The sequence below is a fragment of the Babylonia areolata genome, chromosome 7, assembly GCF_041734735.1.
Source record: "Babylonia areolata isolate BAREFJ2019XMU chromosome 7, ASM4173473v1, whole genome shotgun sequence".
Lineage (NCBI taxonomy): Eukaryota > Metazoa > Mollusca > Gastropoda > Neogastropoda > Buccinidae > Babylonia > Babylonia areolata.
In genome coordinates, this window is record NC_134882.1 from 26,280,255 (window position 1) to 26,307,023 (window position 26,769).

The window sequence follows — 26,769 nt, forward strand, 5'->3', positions numbered from 1 at the left end:
TTGAAGCGACACTACATCCATATATTTTATCACACAGTTATGTCACGTCTGCAGAAAAGAATTCGAGTGAGCTATTCTCTGGATGACATTAAAACTGGATTAGCGCCTAAGCTTGTCAAGAGATCAAATACTTCTGGTGCACTGAAAATGCTCAAACGCAAGCAATCTGGCTACTGGATGAAGGATGTTTTTATCAACATGGGGTAACCGATAACACAATTAGGCACTGTATTAGAAAACATTTGTGTTATATATGTAGTATTGCTTTTAATCAGTCTAACAAACATGGTTTATGGCCTAGCCGACCGCAAGGGTCATACTGTAAATGAAACGGTGTTTTTTCTTCTTCTTTTTCCCAATGCATTTTATGAAAGGAATCACACTGTATCAATCTGACGGATTTATTTGTGGTATATATACACAAGTCGGTTTTCCTTCTTTAAACTGAATAGATAAGTTTGGGGTATACCTATTTGCAACGCCACAGTGGCCACATACAGGACTTACATCTTCTTTGTATTAAACAGTAAATTTAGAAGCGTGGACACACAAATTATGCATCATTCACAACAAAACCAACTTCGGGGCAGACACAAGAGTAGTGACCGAACAAAACAAGACAGCGTGAGAAATGTGAAATTTGATATATCGAATGCGCAAGATCCAAGATGGCCACGGAACTCTCCAACGGTCTATTTTTGTGATCGTCTGGATACGCATCTTGTGGCACGGTAATTACGCAACCACAAAATCTTTCGGGAGAGACTTGATTCTGAGGCATGTGTATAGACACGGAAGAAGAGACAAACTGTTTACTGAGCAAAAGGAAGTCTACACGAACACGTTTAACCACGTGTACAAATAAATGGAAAAGAAGATCATTGACGAAAACAAAGCGAAGCGTTATCAATAACCTGTTCTGATAGTGTAACTGTGCAACAAGCTCTGCACGTGTCACTGAAAGCAACAAGACAACCGGGTCAGGATCATGCTTTTATCACGTTTGACCATGGACATTTGGCAAAATGAACAGTCCCAGAAGAATACGGTATGTCTTTGTGCGTTTCATTTCGTTTGTTCTTTCCTTAGTACTCTGGGACAACACATGAGAGGAACAGGCTTTAGAGACTAACTGTTCAGTCGGGCTACTGCGCCGGTGGCTCCACTAAAGCCTTTGTGGCAGGGAAATACAACAGCCATGCCATCAATGGTGGAAGCTCTGTGGAGACTTCTGGGACAGTTCCTCAAAAACTCACCTGGTGCAAAGGAGCTCTTCCAGGACGCATATTGGCAACTTAAAGTCAACAAAAATGGAGAGAAAATAACCGACAAAAGTATACTATTAATATGCGAAGTACAAGGAAGGGGTTCTTGGTGGCAAGAAAGGAAAGACGGCATAGTTTGGTTGTGCACATGAACAACTCGGTGATCCTTTTCCTAAATCGATATGGATGACCAGAGTCAAAATTTGGAATTAACTCTCTCTGCTATTTGTGTTGGCCACACCTTACGCAACACAGATTCTTACACCGCAACTGACTTTATGTCAGACAGGCTTCTTCTTCTTCCTTCGTGGGCTGCAACTCCCACTTTCACTCGTATGTACCCGAGGGGGCTTTTACGTGTACGACCGTTTTTACCCCGCCATGTAGGCAGCCAAACTCTGTTTTCGGGGGTGTGCATGCTGGGTATGTTCTTGTTTCCATAACGCACCGAACGCCGACATGGATTACAGATCTTGTGCGTATTTGATGATCTGCTTGGGTGTGTACACATGAAGAGGGTTCAGGCACTAGCAGGTCTGCACAAATGTTGATCTGGGAGATCGGAAAAATCTCCACCCTTTACCCACCAGGCGCCGTCACCGAGATTTGAATCCGGGACCCTCAGATTGAAAGTCCCAACGCTTTAACCACTCGGCTATTGCGCTCGTCGTAGACAGGCAATTATTGACAGGTAATTAAAGACAGAAAAACTGACAAAAGTATGAAGCAGACAGTGTGAAAAATTCCCCCTGCTGAGGGTGTAGGGACACAAGCATCATTAATGATCATGTATTGCTTACCAAATACACACTGTAAATTGCGGAGACGCGATACTTGAAATTGTGGAGTTGGGTCAGTAACTGAACGTCTGTAGCACTCGGGTACATTTTAGCAGGTCATTCGTGACAGTAGAAGGCTGAGTTATACAATAAAAAGCTCCACAAACCTAATCTTCATCAAACTGAACACTTCACAATTAATTAACAAGATACAATTATTATTGATCACACACTTTCCCAATAAAATTACAGTGCCCTTTTTTCTCCTGACATATTCGTACCGTAATTCATTTTTGGTGGACAAGTGTAGAGAGACAGGGGAGAGCAGGCAGAGTGTATTATGCAGGGGACAGAAGACTAAGAACAAGAGGCAGAGGAAAGCAGGCAGAGGACAAAAGGCAGAGGAAAGCAGGCAGAGGACAAGACGCAGAGGAAAGCAGGCAGAGGACAAGAGAGAGAGGAAAGCAGGCAGAGGACAAGAGGCAGAGGAAAGCAGGCTGGGGACAAGAGAGAGAGATGAAAGCAGGCAGAGGACAAGAGGCAGAGGACAAGAGGCAGAGGAAAGCAGGCTGGGGACAAGAGGCAGAGGAAAGCAGGCTGGGGACAAGAGAGAGAGGAAAGCAGGCTGGGGACAAGAGGCAGAGGAAAGCAGGCTGGGGACAAGAGAGAGAGGAAAGCAGGCTGGGGACAAGAGGCAGAGGAAAGCAGGCTGGGGACAAGAGAGAGAGGAAAGCAGGCTGGGGACAAGAGGCAGAGGAAAACAGGCAGAGGACAAGAGGCAGAGGAAAGCAGGCTGGGGACAAGAGGCAGAGAAAAGCAGGCTGGGGACAAGAGAGAGAGGAAAGCAGGCTGGGGACAAGAGGCAGAGGAAAGCAGGCAGAGGACAAGAGGCAGAGGAAAGCAGAGGACAAGAGAGAGAGGAAAGCAGGCTGGGGACAAGAGGCAGAGGAAAGCAGGCAGAGGACAAGAGGCAGAGGAAAGCAGGCAGAGGACAAGAGGCAGAGGAAAGCAGAGGACAAGAGGCAGAGGAAAGCAGGCAGAGGACAAGAGAGAGAGGAAAGCAGGTTGGGGACAAGAGGCAGAGGAAAGCAGGCAGAGGAAAGGAGGCAGAGGACAAGAGAGAGAGGAAAGCAGGCAGAGGACAAGAGGCAGAGGAAAGCAGAGGACAAGAGGCAGAGGAAAGCAGGCTGGGGACAAGAGGCAGACGAAAGCAGGCAGAGGACAAGAGAGAGAGGAAAGCAGGCAGAGGACAAGAGGCAGAGGAAAGCAGGCAGAGGACAAGAGAGAGAGGAAAGCAGGCAGAGGACAAGAGAGAGAGGAAAGCAGGTTGGGGACAAGAGGCAGATGAAAGCAGGCAGAGGACAAGAGGCAGAGGAAAGCAGGCAGAGGACAAGAGAGAGAGGAAAGCAGGCAGAGGACAAGAGGCAGAGGAACGCAGGCAGAGGACAAGAGGCAGAGGAAAGCAGAGGACAAGAGGCAGAGGAAAGCAGGCTGGGGACAAGAGGCAGAGGAAAGCAGGCAGAGGACAAGAGAGAGAGATGAAAGCAGGCAGAGGACAAGAGGCAGAGGAAAGCAGAGGACAAGAGGCAGAGGAAAGCAGGCTGGGGACAAGAGGCAGAGGAAAGCAGGCAGAGGACAAGAGAGAGAGGAAAGCAGGCAGAGGACAAGAGGCAGAGGAAAGCAGGCTGGGGACAAGAGAGAGAGATGAAAGCAGGCAGAGGACAAGAGGCAGAGGACAAGAGAGAGAGGAAAGCAGGCAGAGGACAAGAGGCAGAGGACAAGAGGCAGAGGAAAGCAGGCAGAGGACAAGAGGAAGAGGAAAGCAGGCAGAGGACAAGAGGCAGAGGAAAGCAGGCAGAGGACAAGAGAGAGAGGAAAGCAGGCTGGGGACAAGAGGCAGAGGAAAGCAGGCAGAGGACAAGAGGCAGAGGAAAGCAGGCTGGGGACAAGAGAGAGAGAGGAAAGCAGGCAGAGGACAAGAGGCAGGGGAAAGCAGGCAGAAATAAATACCTGGGAACGGTGGAAGAGCGGGGACTGCGGACGGGGGCGGAGGGGGGCACGAACTCGGCAGCACTGGGCATGGCGCTCTGCACAGTCCACACAAAACCCACCCCCTTCCTCAATGGCTGCATCCTGCTATCACGTCAGGCACCATTCATACAACGTGCTAGTCCTCATGATCCACTGCCGTAACATTCATACAACGTGCTAGTCCTCATGATCCACTGCCGTAACATAATACAATTATCACAGCTTGGCTATTTGTTTATTTTTTTCTACAACGTGGCTGTCTGGTTCTTTCTTCCAGAGGAGAGAGAGAGAGAGAGAAAGAGAGAGAGGATTTATTCATTTAAAACCACAGCCCCATAAGAACATGGGAGCGATAACAAAATTTGTAAATGTCATCATAACTGTCTGTGTTTATACAACTGATTTCACAGCTTAATAAAGAAATTAAGACAATATTGAGACAAGAGAGAAGGGAGAGAGGAGAGAGAGAGAGAGAGAGAGAGAGGAGGGAGAGAGAGAGAGAGAGAGAGAGAGAGAGAGAGAGAGAGAGAGAGAGAGAGAGAGATACCCCAAGCACGTGGAGCGGTATCGAAACTGAGGTCACCATGAGAGCAGTGGAAGGCCACAGAATCTGGGACATTGTTTTCTTATCGATGATGAAAGTCGGGGGGAGCTGATGATGACGATGATGGCAATGTTGCTACAGGGGTCTATTTAGGCTTGGGTCTGCGTAAAAAGGCTGTACTTTACACTTCCTGTCAAGGTCGTTGGTGTAGGCAGATTCATGGGGGACTGTTGCTGGAAGACGTGGTGGCGGTTTCCACTCTGGGGGAGACGCTCATTCAGTCTGGCTCCGCGACTAAGCTATTATTGTCGTCGGTACGGGGGTTAGTAGGTGGTGTCCTAACTATGTAAATCAAAACTACTGAACAAGGCACTACTGAACACTACCAAAGGGACTCAACAACAGCTCATGGCCTCCTCTGGTGTGTGGCCTCCTGACGACCAAACATCGATAGTTCCCTGTGTACTGCCGACACTGGGACTGCGATAGACGAACCCGGGTGTGGCTCTATGTAGGGAACTCAGAATGAGCGTCGTGGAAGTAATGCCACTGAAACGGAGATGATGGTACAGAAAAAGCATACCCACTGAACTCACCTTCCTCCGACACCTGCCTCGTCTGTCTCCGTACGGTACAGGACCTGCGCGCACACACACACACACCGTTGACTGCAACTCTGATGCACCGAGCGTCCTTGTGAGTCCATTTATGCATGTCGCACTCACCTCTCTGTGTATGTACGTTAGTACGTTTGCACGCGTGTGTGTGTGTGTTGAGGGGGCGTGGGAGGGGGGAGGGAGAAGGGAAAAGTGGTGACAGATCCTGTTGGGCATAAACGTCAAGAGTTAAGTTCTGTCCTACGTCCAAGCCACACATAACAGATGAAACCGAAGACCTAGGCTTCAATCCAGGAATAAACGGTAATCGAAAAATAACGATTAATTAATTTCCCCTCCTTGCTTCTCGAGTTCCTTGTGACGCGTAGCGTGCAATGCAACAGATGGGCATTTAAAACTACGTTTACCATTGGCAGAAAGTCAACTAACAGTTACGGTTCTGTCTGGTGAGGTACATACATATATGTATACTCGTCCTCGTCCTCAGAAAGATAAGATCTGAGCACATCACTCCTCTTTTGCAACGTCTCCACTGGCTCACACTGAATAAAGTACAAGATCAGCACTCTATGTTATAAATGTATTCACAAAACTGCCCCTTCCTATCTCTGTGGCTGCTTTCACCTCTACACTCCATCTCGCTCACTACGATCGGCTTCGGATCCACTCTGTTTACGCATACCCAGATTCAAACACTCGACCGTTGGCCACCGTTCTTTCTCTGTCTCTGGACCTTGCGATTGGAATGAACTTCCTCTTTTGCTTCGTAAAGTCTCCACTCTCAGCTCTTTCAAGTCTGGCCTTAAAAACCCACTTCTTCCCAAAATATCCTCCCTTGCCTGCCCTTCCTTGTCTTTAGTTTCTACAGTTTTAGAGTTATGCACGCGTGTGAATGACTGGTGCGAAAGCGCTTTGGTTTGTCTCTGCACAAGATTAAACGCTATATAAATGCCATTATTATTATTATACATGCAATGAACACTCACTTGGAAACGATTCCCTGTTCGTTGTAAGACTGTTTACGTGTAAAGCTGGCTTTGTAGCCATGAAAATGACCGACACATGCTGAGGGTCACCACAGAGAAAAGAAGGAAGGGGGAAGGGGACTGGGAGGCGCGAGGATGTGGCCTGAATTGTTATCAAAAAGTCAGATTAAAAGTCGACATACATACATTCACATGCATGCACCAATTAGTAGAGTCTTACTAAGTGCCAATTCTCAGATTCGAGCATACATGTGGATTAAACACAACTCACTCAGTGGACTTACCTGCGCGCTCAGGCGCGCGCGTCTTTGTGTACGTGTGTGCGTGCGAGAGCGCGTGATATTATCCATTTTCTCACTGACACGGGAAGGTGAAAAGTCAGCGTCTTATTGATCAGACGGGTCGGCCGCAGTGCAGAATTACTTTTCAGTCAGACACACGTGGTGATCACTGAAATACTGTTCGGTAAAGCAATAAAAAGGTTCTTGCAAGTCCTCATGCTCCTCCACACGCGCGAGTGTGTGTGTGTGTGTGTGTGTGTGTGTGTGTGTGTGAAGAGGTGTTTGGGGGGAGGGAATTTCCAGCTTCAGTTGTCTGTTAAAGGTGTCACTGTCTTGTGAGGACCATGTATGAGATATGTGACCATACACAATCCACTTTTTCTCCATCGGTCACTCACTCCCCGAAGAGTTGTGCATTTTGCGACAAAATGCGCTTGATGAGTAGTCAAGTCACAGCAAAATGATATGGCCTAATGACTAATCGAAAAAAACACACAAAAAACAACAACAACAAAAACCCCACAAACCAGCCAACCCGAATTCGATGCAATTGTTGATGAACGATATGTTTTCCCCTTTCTCTCTCATTTTCTTTAGTGTTTTTTTCCCGTAAGCACGAAAAAACAACAAAAAAACGCAGATGTATTCTCCTGTGGGCACTCAGCTCCACAAAAGCGATGCACGTCCATTATAAGCATGAATCAAACTGTAGGCTACGTTTTTCTTGCTCTGACATGCCCGACCAAGCGAATGAAACTTTATGACAATGATGGCTTTTTGTAATAAATCCCCTCAAGTGAGTATGCCTACAAAACAGCTCTCTGCATTCATATTTGATCGTTTCGGACACATGAGCCAGTTAATTTCACTTGTATTTTACTGTGCAAGTACTAAACGACCTTACCGCGATTCTAAACGACTTGACTGCAGCACTTATTCCAAGTGTAATATTAAATCTCCTCTCACTGAAATAACAAATGTCTTCGCTAACTAAAGCGATAACTCTCATCATGGCTTTCAAGGCTTCGTTATGTGACCGTTTTTATTCCTCGGGGAAACTCCAGATGTGTCAGCCCGAGGGCTCAGCACGCTGTTAGTGTGATGGAAGTGACAAAATCCATGTGGTTTTAGAGACGAACTCACAGACCCAGCGATGTGTCACGGCTGACGAGGACTGTAACGTCAGATCCGTGTCTGTGAAGAAACGGCTGATTCAATGGGATACCACTGTATAAAACTACCAGAACGAGATCTTTTTTTAATTTCTATTTCTTCTTTTTTCTTTTTTGTTGCGAATGCTAACGTGTCACACATTCATGATCGCGCGCGCGCGCGAGCGTGTGTGTGCGTGCGTGCGTGTGTATGTGTGTGCGCGCGCACACACATGTGTGCATGCGCTCTCGCGCACGATAGTAACGAGTTCATGTTTGATATTTACAAATGTGTGTATTTTATCAATTATACATGAAAACATTGAATGTGTCACGACACGACATGTATGTCTGCGCGCACGAAGGTAACGAGTATGAACTATGGCATTTGAAAAAAAATCTTCACAAGAAAGCACTTTTATCAACCATCAGGAAGTAGAAAAACACTGTAATCAATCATATGAACCTAACTAATAAAACAGAAGCAAAAAGCATACAACACAACCATTTCTAGAAGAGGAAAATTTGACTGAGGCTGAAGGAGACCAGTCAGCTGTCAGAAATAATACTTCTTGGACAACGTCAAGATGGATAAAAGATCAACAATATTTCGTTTTCAAGTCCCATCGTAGAGATATATTGGTACAATTTGTAATTTGATTTGATTTGATTTGATTTAAATATGTAAATGTAACGGTAGTGTAAATGGGTTGATCGTGACGGCTGTTTGAAGAGCCGTTTCCACACGGTGTCAGTATTTCACTGTTGTTGCTTACAGCCAAGCCGACCACAGAGGCCAACTACTCAGATCAAACAGTCTGAATTTAAGAACAAGACCGAAACAGAGTTTCAGAATAAAGGTGACGAGAAAGGAGCGGTGGCCGAGAGGTAATGCACCTGATTAAGAAGCAAGTGTCCACAGGTTCGAGTCCCATATACGGATCGGGATTCTCAGTCCCTGTACACCCGCCCTTGGAGTGGTGGTCTGGGTGCCAGTCTTTCGGCTGAGATGTAAACCGCGATCCCGTGTGCAGTATGCACTCAACACACCCACAGGAACCCACGGCGAAAAAGGGTTGTCCCTGGCAAAATTCTGTATAAAAATCCACTCTGGTTGTAAAACAAGTTCACTCGCAATGCAAAACGGTGGCGCTACTCTGTGGTGACCTGCTCTCCCTGGGACAGCAGCACGAATTTCACACAGAGAAATCTGTTGTAATACATACATCACTCAATTCTAACGAAGAAAACAAGGCATTGTTGATCACGTCAGCTATTCAACTCCTGATTAAATCAAGGAAAAGTATTAAAAAGAAAACTTTTTTTCAAATCGTTCAGCGACTCACCTAAGTGGGCTATAGGTAGACCCTGATAGTCGGAACCTACAACAACAAAAAGTACTACAATCACAATATTAGGTTCATCATAATCAACAAATGACATACAAATAACACAAAAAACAAACGAACACTTGGCACATTTTAACACCTTCATTTTCGTGCTAACAGGTGCCCGGAACACCGAGTCAGGGGTGTCGAACGGAACAACCAGGGAATGCTTCATCGGTCGTGAGCCAGTTTCAAGAACCGAATCGTTCATTAACTCAGATAGCTGTCACTGGCAGCAAATTGTGAAAACAATGTGACAACCTATTCGTTTTTAACTGGCATCCCATACATGTGGTTGTAGTCAATTTCGGACGCGCTGGCCAAACATCATCTTCTGACTTGCTCCCCCACCCCCCCGAAAATGCCTAAATGGCGGGGTTAAAAATGGCCATACACGTGAAAGCTGAAATGTACATACGAATGAATGTGGGAGTTGCAGCCCTCGAACGGAAACAAAAACAGAAACAAAACAAACACCACATGAACTTTCGCAAAAGTCAGACCAACAATATAAATACAAGCATAAATGCTGTAAGATAATCTCTCTGCACTCCAAATGAAAAAAATCCAAAATAGCCTACCAAACGCAGCTAGAACTATACAGACCTGATAAAAACAAACTGGCCTTAAAAGGAGAGATTTTAAGTTTAAATTCCTTTATAATTACTCAGACACTAATTATTCAAACATGACTTTAATATCATCATTATTATTATCATTGTTGCTTTTGTTGCTGTTGCTGTTGTTATGAGAAGGCATAATTCATTTTTTAAAAAGGGATTTAGCCTTGACAGATTGCGATTTTCCATTTGTGTGTTAATTGTGAGATTGTAATCTACCGAGAAATCGATGATGCTCAATCGTTTTGGGGATAATCATATTTGTTCTAAGAACAACATCATCCAGTCTTTCTTATTTAGTCTTTGTTTTTGCACGTGGCTCCCAGTCTGGCGAAGTCCCCCGTCCTACCCCATGCACCACCGCCACAAACACGAACATCTAAATTGCTTCATATTGATACAATGCACACTTACGTCCCTGCGTATGGAAACTGCCGTGTCGACCATTAACAAAAATCTATGCTGAATTACGAATAATTCCTCATGAAATACGTACTCAAATCACATTTACATCCTCTCCCCCCTTACACACACACACACAACTGACAGGCAAAAACAAAGCTGCAACAGGTAACAGAACTCACTACACCTGGCACACAACACAACCGTGCAGGCAACAACAGTAACAGTACAGGCAGTATATTGTCACAATGATGAAGGATAAATAAATCACACTAACAGTATTTCCATACACACGTTCCTATCAAAAACTTAAACACAGAACACACAATACATAAAAATCGATGAACACTACAGAAGAGAAACCATGTGCAAACAGGACTGGGAAATACTACAGAAAACATGAGACAAGTCTACACTAATCTTTTTTTTTTTTTAAACAAAACAAAAAAACCCACTCAATTAAGCATCCGCGTGTGCGTATATATATATATATATATATACATATATATATGTGTGTGTGTATATATATATATATATATATATATATATATTACGTCTGACATAGACAAACAGACACTGTCCATACACGACTGTAAAGTTTAGGTCACTAATTTAACACAGAAAATAGAATTTTGACATTACAGAACGCACAACAAAACACTGACAGTGAACCTCTGATGTCAAATATATCACATAATTATAAGATAACTGAATAACGAATTCAGCAGAAGGCAAGAACCCAATTGTTTCCATCAGTGGTCAGTGATCTAAATAAACCAGAAAGGCACGGAAATACAGAACATTTATATCAAGGTCATGACACAGACTGGGCGGGGAGGGAGAAAGAGAAATCGAAATCAGAACTCTTTTAATTGGGGAAAAAAGAATGAGCACACAATAAACTCTTTTCATCTTACCGTCACAAAAGAGAGATGATGAAGAAATAATCAGAAAGAGATAGAGGAGAGAAGAGGAGGGGGGGGAGAGGAGGGAGGAAAAATAGCAAAATATATTATTTGCTTTGAATTGAAAGGCGTAAAAACAATTTCTGTTTATAAAATTTCAAATAAGAACCTGTGGTAATCTTCCTTAAAAGGGGATAGGCTATTTTTGTCTTTTAAATAATCGGGGATTTCATTCCAAAGGGATGTTTTACATTATTCCATTGATGAAGACAACTTCAAGAAGGCCGTTGGACAACTGTCATGCCCTAGGGGCCTGGGGACAATTCTGTCGTGCCCGAGAGGCCTGGGGACAATTCTGTCGTGCCCTAGGGGACTGGGGACAATTCTGTCATGCCCGAGAGGCCTGGGGACAATTCTGTCGTGCCCGAGAGGCCTGGGGACCATTGTCGTGCCCGAGAGGCCTGGGGACAATTCTGTCATGCCCGAGAGGCCTGGGGACCATTGTCGTGCCCGAGAGGCCTGGGGACCATTGTCGTGCCCGAGAGGCCTGGGGACAATTCTGTCATGCCCGAGAGGCCTGGGTTCCATTGTCGTGCCCGAGAGGCCTGGGTACCATTGTCGTGCCTGAGAGGCCTGGGGACAATTCTGTCATGCCCGAGAGGCCTGGGGACCATTGTCGTGCCCGAGAGGCCTGGGGACCATTGTCGTGCCCGAGAGGCCTGGGGACAATTCTGTCATCCCCGAGAGGCCTGGGGACCATTGTCGTGCCCGAGAGGCCTGGGGACCATTGTCGTGCCCGAGAGGCCTGGGGACAATTCTGTCATGCCCTAGGGGACTTGGGACAATTCTGTCACGCCCTAGGGGACTGGGGACAATTCTGTCATGCCCTAGGGGACTGGGGACAATTCTGTCGTGCCTGAGGGGCCTGGGGAAAATTCTGTCGTGCCCTAGGGGACTGGGGACAATTCTGTCGTGCCTGAGGGGCCTGGGGACAATTCTGTCGTGCCCAAGAGGCCTGCGGACAATTCTGTCGTGCCCAAGAGGCCTGCGGACAATTTTTGTCGTGCCCAAAAGGCCTGCAGACAGTTCTGTCGTGCCCAAGAGGCCTGGGGACAATTGTGTCGTGCCCAAGAGCACTCTGGACAATTACGTCTCAAAGTAACATGCAGGTGCAGGGAGTGAAGTACACGGAAAGAAAGGTGCAACAAATGGGACAAAGACAGCCATGTGTACCCCCCGGCACCCATGGCTATGGTCAACACGACACGTACCCTGCTTGTTGGCGCTCAGTGGCAGAGGACGCAAACAGCTGTAAGACACCGTCTTCCTGCAACACACACAAATTGTCAAGCACCATATCCTCTTGCTTTCAAAACACTGTGTTCAAAACAGTTTGGATTCATCAAACTTCATGATTTTTTCTTTCTTTTTTCGGGAGGGGGCATGGGTGGGTGGGGGGGAGTGCAGGGCGTTCCCTATCATGCAGTCCCATAAAATACACAGATGAAGGGCTAATATTCCACCCCTCTTCCCACTCCAACCCTGTGCCCCCAACCCTCCTCTCTCCTTTTCCCTTTTTCATTCCCCTTCAGTCTCCCCCCCCCCCTCCTCTCCCCATCCACTACTGTTTTCTTTGTGAAATGTGAGGGGAGGTGTAGCACGGACGTGAGTGTGGCTGTTATGTGTGTGTATGCTCTCCTCCTTACCTCACCACTTTCACTCACCCGCCTCCCTTCCCAGGCTTATCTTAATAGTGATGGGTTCTTTTCCCTTTTGTCACTTTGAGGAAGCCTGATATAGGGAAAATTTGGTGAAATCAAACTAGTGGGATGACAGGCAAGCCTAGTGTTTTTCTTCATCTTATCTAAAAAAAAAAATCATCCGTCTACCTTAGTGAATGCCAATCCTGGAAGGTGCGGCGCCTATACCCCCCACTCTCTCCACACACACACACACACACACACAGAGGCGCGCGCGCACACACACATATATAAATAGTAGCAAACCAATTCTTCAATCATTTAAGACTTGACAAAACTGAAGTTAAAAAGGAATAACACACAATGTCAATAGGTAAGAAAGAAGAGAGAAAGCAAGGAAAGAAAGATACAAATCTAAAATGTTCGTGGTCAGCCAATTGGGTGAATAAATTTTCTTTCGGATCCGAACACTCGATTCATTACCACGCAGTTCCCACAAAGGGGGAGTCACTAGTGGGTGCGCGGTCCAGGGGACACACTCGTGGATTCAAATTTTCTAACTGTTCTAATTTTTGAAAGCCTATCAAATTCATATGTTTCAGAACTTAAACAGCGCGCGCGCGTGTGTGTGTGTGTGTGTGCGCGCGCGCGCGCATGTGCAAGCTCATGTGCTCGAGGCCAACTCTTCCATTCCCAGTTTCCTGGACAATGTTGACAGGCTACTGACAACCAAACAAAAACGATGTTGACAGGCTTCTGACAACCAAACAAAAACGATGTTGACAGGCTTCTGACAACCAAACAAAAACGATGTTGACAGGCTACTGACAACCAAACAAAAACGAGGCTACTGACAACCAAACAAAAACGATGTTGACAGGCTTCTGACAACCAAACAAAAACGATGTTGACAGGCTACTGACAACCAAACAAAAACGATGTTGACAGGCTACTGACAACCAAACAAAAACGATGTTGACAGGCTACTGACAACCAAACAAAAACGAGGCTACTGACAACCAAACAAAAACGATGCTGACAGGCTACTGACAACCAAACAAAACGATGTTGACAGGCTTCTGACAACCAAACAAAAACGATGTTGACAGGCTACTGACAACCAAACAAAAACGATGTTGACAGGCTTCTGACAACCAAACAAAAACGATGTTGACAGGCTACTGACAACCAAACAAAAACGATGTTGACAGGCTTCTGACAACCAAACAAAAACGATGTTGACAGGCTACTGACAACCAAACAAAAACGATGTTGACAGGCTACTGACAACCAAACAAAAACGATGTTGACAGGCTACTGACAACCAAACAAAAACGATGTTGACAGGCTTCTGACAACCAAACAAAAACGCTCGACAAAAGGCACGAACTAAGACATTCACGCACACTCCAGCAGACAATAACACCCAGCAAGCATACATGTATGAAAACACGCCCCGTAACGCTACGCACGTGCTGAAGAGCACCAAACTGGATAGGCGAGAAGAAATCCAAGGTAAACAGGGAATGTCTGCAAATAGCTGCATCCAGATACATCTAGCTGGCGCAATCAGGTGCACAGCTTGGCATACTCCCCCCAATAACCCCCTGCTTCGGTCGATCTTTCTGGTGCCCCTGTCATGGACTGATCCACTCTGTTTACCATGGCAACCTGTTTTACAGTACACCCGAACTCCAGCTTAGTTAAACGAACCAACTGCAGTTCCATACATGCGAAAAATCTTAACAGCGGTGACCGCGTTCTCAAATGCGCATAGTATTTTTGAAATGGGTAGCCAGCAGGATTTCACAGTGACTTTACTGTTAATTCATTTGGTGTTTTTTTTGTTGTTTTTTTGCTTGTTGTTGCTTTTTTCGCTTAGTTATTGACCCCCGTCCCACAACAGCAACACACACATTCTCACACAAACAAAAGGGAGAAAGCGGTCTGGGAGATATGGAGGGGAATGGAGGAGGGTGCGACACCTGACCCACAACCTTTGTGTGTGTATATGTATGTGTATGTGTCCACTGTGTGTGTGTGTGTGTGTGTGTGTGTGCGCGCGCGCGCGCGTATGCATGCACAACTTCATGTATGTGTCAAAAATTCTATTGTATATGTGTATATGATTTTCAATTATGTACGTTATTTTATGTACTCCCCCCCCCCCCCCCACAAGATTCCTTGTGACTCCCGGTACACTTGGTAATAAAGACATATTCTATTCTATTCTAAGATAAAAATTCAGCCGATCGCAAGAGCCGTGGAATTGTTGTCAACTGAAAGAAAACGGTACACATTAACAATCACAAGGCATCTGACACGTCACGCACTAACCATTCAACAGGTAACAATGAATGACTCAGGCACCCAGCTCTAAACGCTTCACTCCTAGTGACAGATGAATGTGCTTTTGACTTTACATACTTGTTGGAAGACGAAATCACAGCGCAATTGAACATCCATATCTGCACACTTTAGTTTGACCCACCGTCCACTATCCACACACACACGAAGGTGGAAGGAGGTGGTAATTAATTAACACCTGGGTGACAAATTGATCTGTACCTGTTATTCCCATCTGCCATCATTAGCTTCATTTTGCATGCACACACACCAGCCATTAATTATCGTATCTCAGTACAAGAAGTCATTAAGCTTCTGTGTGATACATGTGCTGATCACCAGCCATCTTGTATGCACACACTTTGTGGGGCTCACGGGGTACTTCAAGGTATCAACTTCCTCTTTGATGCGTGACAGGATGTTTCATCTTCTTTAAGTTTCATGTGGAACATATACTCCAACTTCTTTACTACTCAACGAGATGTTCATACTTCATACGGAACTAGATTTTTTTTATATATATAAATTCCTCTTTTTTCCGTTTCTAGATATTCCGACTTCGTCTTTAAAAGAACACGTGACTGTATGTTCTTCTTTAATACGTCCTGTTAACTTCTTCTTTAATACTTAACTGCGTGTTCCAACTTAATCGTAGCGATAACTGTGTATTTCAACTTTTTAATTTTTTTTTAAAAATCTTATGCGTATGTATGCTCAAACACACATGACATCAAAGAAGAATGCACAGTCACAAACGACGTCAGTGAAACGCACGAATGGTTTCAAGATTTAAGCCCATGCCATGACGACAGCAGGACAAGATGTCCATGACGTCAGAATGACAATGATGAAGGGGAGGGTGAACCCCACCCACGTTGCATCCTGTCGGCAGGGGCAGCACTCCTGACAGTCACACTGACCAGGTGTGCCAACAGACACAGTCCTGACAGTCACACTGACCAGGTGTGCCAACAGACACAGTCCTGACAGTCACACTGACCAGGTGTGCCAACAGACACAGTCCTGACAGTCACACTGACCAGGTGTGCAAACAGACACAGTCCTGACAGTCACACTGACCAGGTGTGCCCACAGACACAGTCCTGACAGTCACACTGACCAGGTGTGCCCACAGACACAGTCCTGACAGTCACACTGACCAGGTGTGCGCACAGACACAGTCCTGACAGTCACACTGACCAGGTGTGCCAACAGACACAGTGATGACAGTCACACTGACCAGGTGTGCCCACAGACACAGTGCTGACAGTCACACTGACCAGGTGTGCCCACAGACACAGTCCTGACAGTCACACTGACCAGGTGTGCCCACAGACACAGTCCTGACAGTCACACTGACCAGGTGTGCCCACAGACAATCACAGCTCTGCTGCCACGCTGCTCACCCTGATCGGGACTGTAACTGGGCACAGGACCACGGTTGGGTTGCAATGCGATCTCATTTTAACTTTGCCTAAGTTAAGGGTTTACCGATCAGTGGGCTTTCGTGCAGTTAGGGACGTTATTAACGCTGAGCAAACCTGGCGCTGAAAAAGGTCGCTTAAGCATCCCAACCTGGGTCTGTATCCCTCGGTCCACTGTAATAATGTTCTCATCCTTTGGAAACAAGCTTTCTTTTCACCTCAGTCATCGACCACTGTCCTCAGTATTTTCTCAAACAGTTTCAATACTCTTTCCCAAATGGCATCAACCCTCAGAGAAAACTGACGGTTTTTTTTCACCTTTGGTGTTATTTCAAATACACTGTTAAGCATGTCATCCTTTCTTTTGTTTTCAGGTTAGCCATGCTAATGGGATGGAGAAGGCAAGGCAGCCTTTTGTTTATTTCAGATTTTCTGTATTAAGTTTCAAGCAAGCGTCGAGAAGTCCGGACTGACCCATGTAAGCTACACCTAATCTGCTTTCAAACAAAGGAAGCAGATGCCTAACCTACGCATAAACCCAACATGCTGGTCTGGCTGTTATCTGTACTAAGAGTAAAGACACAGAACAGATGATCTGTTTCCCTCAGTCGTCTACAGAAATATCAAACAAGACGAGGATTACTGACAACACGTGCACAGATCGGCAAATGAAGGACAAGACAGGCCACCACCACCCCAAACAAATGTTAACGGCTGACCCTGAACAGCAAAGCACGCGCCCCAGGTGCACAAGTCCAGCTGGTAAAAACGTGAGCCAGGATTTCGGCCCGTGCCCCTCAAGGTGAGTGAGGCCGGGACAATGACAAGCCCTGTCTTCATCACCTGACCACAGGGACTGGAGGGAGCCGGCAGGGGGGCAGGGAAGGGGGAAGGGCGTCAACCAGCATTTCTACATCTATCCATGTGGCAGGATCAGACGGAGCAAGTGGTCAGCAAGTCACGGGGCAGCCTCCTCAAGTCACCACCACTCTCCTCCTCCCTCCCTCCCCAACCCGCTAGCTGAAATTAAGAGGGGTGGAGGGGGCAGGGGCCACAACGCGAGTAGCCACGACCAATGGCGCGAACTACCGTGCGTGTGTGTGTGTGTGTTGTCTTCAGTTTAACGTCTTTCCACTTGAAGTGATATTAGACAGGGGAAAAAACAAAACAAACAAAACCCACAAAAAACAAAAAACGTGGGGATAGGGGTTGTGGGAGGGGGAGGGGTAAAAGTGTGTGTATGTGTGGGGGGTGAATAGGGAGAGACAACGCTAGGGGAAAATGGAAACGTTATAAACGCCAACATCAAACAACTATAACAAATGTCCTGTAGGACTACGCAGCAAACCTGCAATAACAAATAACATATTGGAACTGTTAATAACACATTCAAAAGAACTTTTGGTGCAGTCTGGCAAAAAAATTTAGATTCTGAATTCGAATATTACATGATTGCTAGAAATATGTTCACATATGCATCTGACATCTTTACTGAACTTAGTCATAAAAGCGTTCAGTTTTATCCTGTTTGATAATGTATGAATCTGCCTTAATGTTATTGAATTACTGTATGTATTTGGCTGATTGATAGTTCCCGGTTGTTGAACATTAATTACACTATGGTTTAAAGCTTTGCCCTTTTCCTGGTATAATTCTCTGACTTTGTTCCACAATGTGTTTTTTTCTAGTATTCGATAACCCTCTTGTACAGACAGAGGCACATCAAGTTCTATGGTTCCCTGTTCGTTTTTTGCTCCTTTTCTTGCAGCCCTGTCAGCCCATTCATTGTACAGAATACCAAGATGTGAAGGAACCCAGCAAAATTAGCTCAGCCAAGACAGCTGCTCAGTGCTGGTGGAGGACGTGGGGGGGTGGGTCACAGGAGTTGTGGAGAAGGGGGAGGGGGCGAAGGATGGTGAACGAAGTGGATCCGACACCCATGAAGTGATCTCGTTTGAAAGATCGAATGAACGTAAGCAAGCAAGCAAGCAAGCGAGCGAGCGAGCAGGCAAGCGCGCGCGCGCGCGCACACACAGATGAATATTTATATCGCTCAGTGATCGCTCATGCTTGTCACGCTTCCAAAGCTTCACAGAGAGAGAGAGAGAGAGAGAGAGAGAGAGAACACTGAAACTATTTAATGTCATCAGCATAAATGCCATAATGACATGGGGTTCACGATTTCATGGGCATTGTCAACGAAAAATAGATATTTAGGGACCATCTTAGACAATAAGCTGACTTTTGACAGAAATGTTGATTCCATTCATAAGAAATGTCAATCTAGAATTTTTTGCTTACAGAAGCTTAGAAATGTTGGTATAAATTCAAATATTCTTCAAAGTTGTTATCGATGTTGTATCGAGTCCGTGTTCACAGTTTCATTTATGTGCTGGTATGGAAGTTTGGGAGTGAGGAGTAAGCGTGTTTTGAACGATGTCATGAGTGTATGCAGTAAAATTGTGGGGGTGAAACAAGCTAGTACGCAAGAGCTGTATGAAAGTCGAGTGGTTAAAAAAAGCAGGCAGATAGCAACTGACGACACCCAAGTATTATGAGCTATTGCCATCAGGATGACGCTACAGAACTTTTAAGTTGAAATCCAGACCTCTGAAGACTTTTATTCCACGTTCAATCCACCTTTTAAATTCTTGAGAACTGTGTGTGTGTGTGTGTGTGTGTGTGTGTGTGCGCGCGCGCGCGCGCGTACTCTCATGTGAGACGTGTTAAAGTCCGTGCATGATAGGCTGTACCTTGTTCTAGTTGTGTGTGTGTGTGTGTGTGTGTGTGTGTGTGCGCGCGCGCGCGCGCGCGTGCGTGCGTGTGTGTGTTTACTGAGCTTAAAAACGTGAATTGTTTATAATGAATGTGCAATATGTAGGAGGAATAATGTGCAATATGCAGGATGAATGTACAATGGAATATGTCTAATGCTAACGTCCATATTCTAAATATATTTCTGTTTAATAATTACGATAGGGGGGGGGGGGGAGGGGGGCTGCGGGTGTGTGCTGATTATCTGGTTGCAGTTTTCCGCAATTTATCTTTATTCTTATCTTATCTGTCTATTATAATCAATGTGCAGTATAGTAGGCTATGTTTATAGTTATATTCAAATAATTTTAATTCTTTCTGTTTTTACATTAAGAATACTAGTTATTACCTGCAGTGTGTGGATGTATGTATGAAACGGTGTATGTGATTTTTTTTTTTTTTTTTTTTTTTTACATTTGTGCCTTCGTAATATTCATAAAAGCTGTTGTTGACTTTTACAGTTATGGTCCCCATGTTGTCTATGTTGTGATAATGCACCTGACCAAATTTCTCCAGTTGGAGATAATAAAGTTATTCTTATCTTATCTTAAATAAACATTAACAGAACAAATAAATACCTAAAACACTATTTTACATGTCGACAACAGTCGCTCAGCGTACATGCATATCTGAGAGAAAGAGTGAGAGACAGAGACAAAGAGACAGAGAGAGAGAGAGAACGATCCTTGTACAGAAACGGCGATTGTTGGTTGTTTTTTTTTCACTTGGTTCAGTCTCAACTTTCGTGCCTCTCACACTTCCAACGATTCTGAAACAGACACACACACGCACGCACAGTTTCCTACCAAGGACTAACACATCAGGCCAGACAGTGAAATGTCCAAAACCAACACACCTGGACAAGGTATTGGAGAAAAGCTTTCACCCTTCAGAGTGCCGAGCACAAAGCTGAGTGACAGTTATGTCCCGTTTGTCGCCACTACCGGGGGGCTGTGCCACAGTGACAGTCAGCACTCTGTCACCAAGTTACTTGATAAACATGAGAACGCTGGCCATTAAGGAGAAGCGTGAGCGAAGGAAGCAGGACTCAACTTCTGGAGACGTTTTCAACACCTGTGGGAAGTGCTGCGCATCCAGAATCGGCCTCTTCTCCCATATGAGGACACACACCGACAGATAAGCCTGCCTGCCTACTCATCCGTCGGACCGACGGGAGACTCCATCACTTGATAAAACAGCACTTCTGATGTTGAATCAAGGTTCACCCCTCCTGCTTCCGTATCGAGATCTCCATACGTGTGTGTTGCTGCCTCTACCTTCCCGCGAGAGAGTTTTTGTTATTGTTTTGTTTTGTGTGTATGAAAATAAAAATATAGCAGATGGTTTACCTGCGTGTAACCCCAACGCGCTAACTTCTAAGACATGCGCGGGATACCCTCACCTAAATCCCATACACTGACGATTATACTCCCACTTTCAAGTCCCGCACTAGACCAGGATTGCTAGACACCCCCACTCCCCTCCACAAGACCTTGCATGGAGGTCGGGTAGCCTGTCTTTCGGACGAGACGTTAAACCGAGGCCCCGCGCGTAGCATGCGCTTATCGCATTAAAAGAACCCACGGCAACAAAAACAAAGGCTACTACTGACAAAATCATGCAAAAAAAAAAAAAAAAATCCACTCATGAAGTGAAAGAAACACACCAGTAGACAAACATGGGTGGCAAAGAACTGTGGCGACGGGCTCCACCCGAGGAGAGCAGCCCGAAAATCACTCAGAGAAATCTGTTACGACAAACAAAGCACGATAATAAAATGTAAATCGATACTTGTCAATAAACGTTTGAAGGAGAGGGGGATGCAGAAGGGAGGAAGGGAGAGTGGAGTGGAACCAGTGGTGTAAACCTGCTGGAGTAAAAGGTCATCCACGTGACATAAATATCAGCCTTGTCAAGGATACCCTCGTCACGTCTTTCCTGACAAAAAAGAAAGTCACAGTTCTCTGGACAGGCATTGTGTGTGGTTTAAGTAGCACCCGTGTGTCACCCTCTGCACGTATCAGCCACATGCACACAACGCACACACATGCGCGCGCGCACACCCACACAACATTAATTTTCCCTATTTCCCTGACATTCATCCTTTGCTCGACCGAGCGAAACTCACAGTGAACTTGCTTGTTCCCTGTGCCAATACTGTCCTCGAATCAACCAAGTCGTGTAATACACACAGTTCAACAAGCTGTCAAGCTGTAGAGTACAACCAGAGCACGAATCCCCAACGATTTGAACATGGTTGTGTACACACAGTGAAACAAATCAAATTTTTTCTTTACATGGCAGATCTTCCATGCCATTTTCTCCGGTCTCCATACCATTCGTCCCGAATTCTCCATGAACAGCCACCACCGCGCCTGGGCCAGTTCTGTCAGATCTTCAGCAGTACACACACACGCATCATTCAAAGTCATGTCACCCAGAACTTCAGCAGAGATCCTTCTGTACTTCGGTGGTGGTGTTCAGCAGTGTCTGCTCTTATTCGAATGCGCACGTTAAAGATCTCGTTGTGCATCTAAGCGTTCGGTGCACTGTGGAAACGAACTTACCCAGCATGCACACCCCCGGAAACGGATTGTGGCTACCAACATGGCGTGGTAAGAACAATCATGCAGGTCAAAGCTCACACAGTGGAAGTGGGAGGTGCAGTGGGTGCAGCCAAAGAACGCAGAAGAGATTTTTCTAAACGTAATAGCTATGTTATACATTCCTTTCATCATTTCTTTGTTTGTCTCCCAACTTACAACGCTCCTTTGTTGTTTTCAATTCTATCCCTGAGCCAAGCGCTGCAACCAAGTTCACTCAATGCACAAGACAAGACTGGCGTTACTTCACGCTGTCAGTGGCTTGTCTGACGTGTACCTGTCTGAGAAACCCAGACATTTCCAGTCCACATTTTCATAGTGTGACCAATTGTTAAAATTGTAGGGAAAAAAAGCACAACTAAAATGACAGGATTTAAAATAGAGCAATTCAAACCTGGTTTTATTTCAGAAGACATAATAGTCTACTGGGGTGTTAAAAAAAAAAGCAAAAAAAAGCAAAAAAAAAAAAAGCTTCTTTCAAGAAATGAAAAATGGCCGTTTGCCCCCAATTGTCTTTTTTTAAAATGAAAAGTTCAGCGCCACTTATGGCAAGCCAAACTGGTCTTCCGAAAGATGATCATAGTATTAAACGTTAGGACAAGATGTCGTGCGTGCATTCGAACACGGAGCCACGCTTTTCAGTGTCATTCGAAAGATTTGTAGAAAATGTGTCAGAACCAAGGGTAACGTCGATGGAAAAGTCATAACAGAAATATGTGTGTGCGTGTGCGTGTGCGTGTGTGTGTGTGTTTTCATATTCTCCGGTACAGATTTATCAGGGCGACAGAAAATATTTACTTCTCGAAGGTAAATTCATTGCAACCTTGAAGAAAGAACAGACTCTGGGATTCAGAATCATCTTCAAATGCTCGGACAGATCGCCAACAGAAGACGGTCTATTTCCGTTTCGTCAACTCTGCGATCGTACCGCCACTCTCAATGGCTTCAGTCAGTCTGCCCCACCCCCCGACCGCCGCCTCTCTCTCTCTCTCTCTCTGTGCAATGAAGTATTTTAGAATACATACAACAGCAGAGTTATATGAAGGCGAACTGGGGGCAGGCAGATCAGGGTTACCAATTTAGTGATCGGCAAATCGGGAAAAGGCGAGTCGGGAATATGTTAAACAGGAATAGGTGGATCGGGAATAGCCTGGGAAAACTCAACTGCCCCTGATACGTTTACATCGAATTAGTACTGCATGGATATCCCCAAAATGAATGCTCCCAATTCATGGCATGCTAACCTGCACTGCGACAAGACTGCAGAGTATAAATCTCTATACGAAATAAAACAATTAAAAATAGGTATAACATTCCTATTCCAAACCAGTTTGCACCAGACAAGTGAAATAGAAAATCAACTTGTTTCCTCCAATAACTGAAAACTCGTCTCGGTGTAACATCCACTGAGAATGGAGAATGTTCAAAAATTGGCATTAAAAATGTTTGTGCCAAAATCACTACTTCAGTTTCTCAAGAAGGCGTCACTGAGTTCGGACAAATTCATATACGCTACACCACATGTTTGGCGGATGCCTGACAGCAGCATAGCCCAACGCGCTAGTCAGGCCTGGAGTGCATGCTTATATAATTGTGTACCTAATATCAGACTGGGTTTCTTTTGACATCATTTTGTCAGAGGACAACGCTTTTGTTGCCACACGTTCTTTCACATTGCGCCAAGTGCGTGCTGCACACTGGACCTCGGTTTATCGTCTCGTCCCAAAGACTAGACGCTCAGTTTAATTTTCCTGGGAGAAAGGGCGAGAGTGGGATTCGAACCCAGACCCTCACGGACACTTTGTTGGCAGATGAGTGTTTTAACCATTCTGCCACCTTCCTCCTAAACTAAATCACCAGTGAACAAAGCTCATCATGCAATTTCTTTCCCTCTGAGAGGGAAGAGATGGGAAGGAGGAGGTGATGTTTATCATTACCACCACTCATAGCCCAGCCCACCACACAGGGCCCTAGCAGTGCTGAAAACACTGCCTACACTGATCCCTACATCACGTAAAAAAAAAAAAACAATGGAAAAGAAACTTGAGCACAAGTACAGCCATGTTCATGAACATAAACCTAGCAGAACATTCCTCTGCATTGATCTTACTGTCTTTTTCGCCAAAGGAATAAGAAATTAAAAAGCAACCTGAACATAAACATAACTACAAATATACAGTATCTGTATATATAAAGCTCTCTCTCTCTCTCTCTCTCTCTCTCTCTATATATATATATATAGTCATACAAACCAATTAAGAAAACGACAAAACAACCAACCAATAAAAACAACAAAAAGAGAGCTGGAGACTCATACGTCCATTGGGTAAAAAACGAACTCAATATTGTTAGGATGCCCACTTATCGAGTATACTAAAAGACTAAAAAAATAAAATTAAAATACAAAACACATCCAAGGTTTTCCAGACAAAACTGTTGGTGAATGATCCAGCACGGCAGAAAGAGGCGTCAGAAAGAAACTGGGACAAAGCCAGATACCAAAAAAGACCGATAGAAAAGAGGAAACTTCTCGTACAAAATTCCCAGGTGATCACGGTCCATGCAGACCGCAGAACGTGGTCACCGCCGATACACCCCCCCCCCCCCCCTCACAACGGTCTTTCCGGCACCACCACCATGGACCACTGACCACGACCAAAAAGTTTTACGGTCATCGCCGCTGCTTGTACTGATGCCATGCAAAGGTAGGCTGCAACTTGCATGGGTGTGAAGAGGTGAAGGAGGGGGAGAGGAGGGGGGGACCGGTGGGTGGAGGGGGAGGGGGGCCGGGAGAACAATCTGCTGCATGACATGTCTGACGAAGTGGAAACGGTTCCAGGTCATTTCAGTCCGCACACAAAACATCAATGAGCTCGTGCGAACACATCTGCAAAGATGCAAATGCGCGCGCGCGCACACACACACACAGAAGAGACCGCGCGCATTAAATATCAATGTAAAATGGGAAAACATAAAACAACGATAAAAACAAAACAAACAAAAAACACACACACACACGCACAAAAATACACACACACGCGCGCGCGCGCGCACGGTCTGTGATTTGTGAGCGGCGTGTGAGGCCGTCTGAGGGTGGGGGGATCGATAAGACAGCTGCTGTTGCCTACCTGTGGATCGAACAGTGCTTAACTGTCGACCCCCCCTCCGTCCTCCCTCCCCCACCCGAACCCCCACCCTGTCCGCTGGTGGAAGCAGTCAACCATGGCCTCTGCTGTCGGCCAACCATGGTGTGTTAAGTCAACGGCCAACAACTGCTGCCGACCAGGTTGTAAGGTAGACAGATGTAGGTCCCCTCACAACAGGCGCCAGTAATCAAGTGCCGACAATGCATAAAAAAAGGTGTGGGTGAAGGGGATGGGGGAGATTTCTTGGCTGCAGGAATGCCTGTGATGACGCTACGTTTTATACTGAGAACTGTTCAACGTTAAAACCAATGTTATGTTACAAACTAATAATTGTCAACTGTTAAAATGGAAGTCAATGTTCTAAAGATCGCCTAATGTTAAAAGAATGGTCATGTTCCATACCAAAGACTGCCATGTCTATAAGGATGTTCCACTGTCATCAGTTAAAAGTCATGTCCGTACCAAAGACTCACCAGGTTAATAGGAAGTCTCTGTTCAACACTAATCTACGTCCAGTGTTCAACAGATCCGTTTTCTTTTCTTATCAAACGTACGCGTGTGCGCGCATGCGTGTGCATGCATACGTGGGTGCGTGCGTCCCAGTGTGTGCCTCTCTGTGTGTGTGTGTGTGTGTGTGTGTGTGTGTGTGTGTGTGTGTGTGTGTGTGTGGGTGGGTGGGTGTGGGTGTGACTGACACCCCCCCAAAAAATACCAATGAAGTGATCAGAAAATGATCCGGCCAATGTTACCGTCTGTGCTCTTGGGAATTTGACTTTACACAGCTGCTGCCACCGATCAATGCACAAAGAGATACTATTTCAACAAACATGTCCATTAATACCCCGCCAGTTCCCTCCTAGTACCCCAAATCGTTACTGTTGTTACTACTTTTTACTACTTTTTTTGTTTTTTAAAGTACGAGCGTGAAGACATCTACATTTCAGTCATTGTGCCCATCTGTCGTTTTCCATAACAACCCAATATAAAATCAACCATCTTGGAACATTTCAACAAAGGAAAAATCAATCAATCATGCGTGCGTGCGTGCGTGCGTGCGTGTGTGTGTGTGTGTTTGTGTGTGTGTGTGTGAGCGCGCGTTTGCGTTTTTTCTCATAAAATCGACAAGTCTGAATACAAATATGAAACCGACCAACTGAACACTAGACATCGATGTGTATTTTGTTCGTAATGCACTGTGTCAATTGTGAAACGTGGACAGTCATACTGTCACAATCGCAACCAGACTGTAAAAAAAGAGAGAAACATTCGTGGACTAATTTCGGTAGCCTTGACTGCAATTATTCTTCAAACAGAAGCTCACAAGGTTTGGCATCTGGCTAACGCATGTCTTTTGAGAACTTTTCTCTATAAATATTGTACATGACACAACCTAAAAGATGAATTTCATCCTCGAAATTCTACAGCACACCGTGTTTCCTCTTTCAGTAGATAATTTTTGTTCTTGTTTTATTTCAATATTTAACCTCTACGTGTATTTCGCTTGTAATGTATCTTGATTTATTCATTTGTCTGACTATTCTGTTTATATTGGGCTGTTTTATATACCTGTGGTAGGCTCCCAAGGCCCTGACCAGCGCGCTGGGTTTATGCGTGGTCAGACGTCTGCTCTTTTAATCCATTTCTTGTTTAAGCACATGTGGTGAAGCACGCTTTACCGCCTCCTCCACAGGACTTTCGGTGTATTTCTAAACTTTCCCTGTTCGATACATAACTGTAAGTCATGGGCACTGATTCGGTAACACCCTT

At 45.3% G+C, this 26,769-nt stretch overlaps 1 protein-coding gene across 2 annotated transcripts in view; it reads right to left on the reverse strand.

Annotated features, from left to right (window-relative positions):
• LOC143283927 (uncharacterized) overlaps positions 1-26,769 on the reverse strand; it is a 104,081-nt gene that overhangs the window by 17,732 nt on the left and 59,580 nt on the right. The window contains exons 12-15 of one of the 2 annotated variants that reach the window (XM_076590367.1): positions 12,241-12,296; positions 9,001-9,036; positions 5,216-5,259; positions 4,055-4,131 (exon numbers count right to left, since the gene is read on the reverse strand). In XM_076590367.1, the coding sequence (XP_076446482.1) occupies positions 4,055-4,131; positions 5,216-5,259; positions 9,001-9,036; positions 12,241-12,296 (213 nt within the window). The remainder of the gene's footprint in view (positions 1-4,054; positions 4,132-5,215; positions 5,260-9,000; positions 9,037-12,240; positions 12,297-26,769) is intronic. The other variant, XM_076590368.1, reaches the window with a different exon arrangement.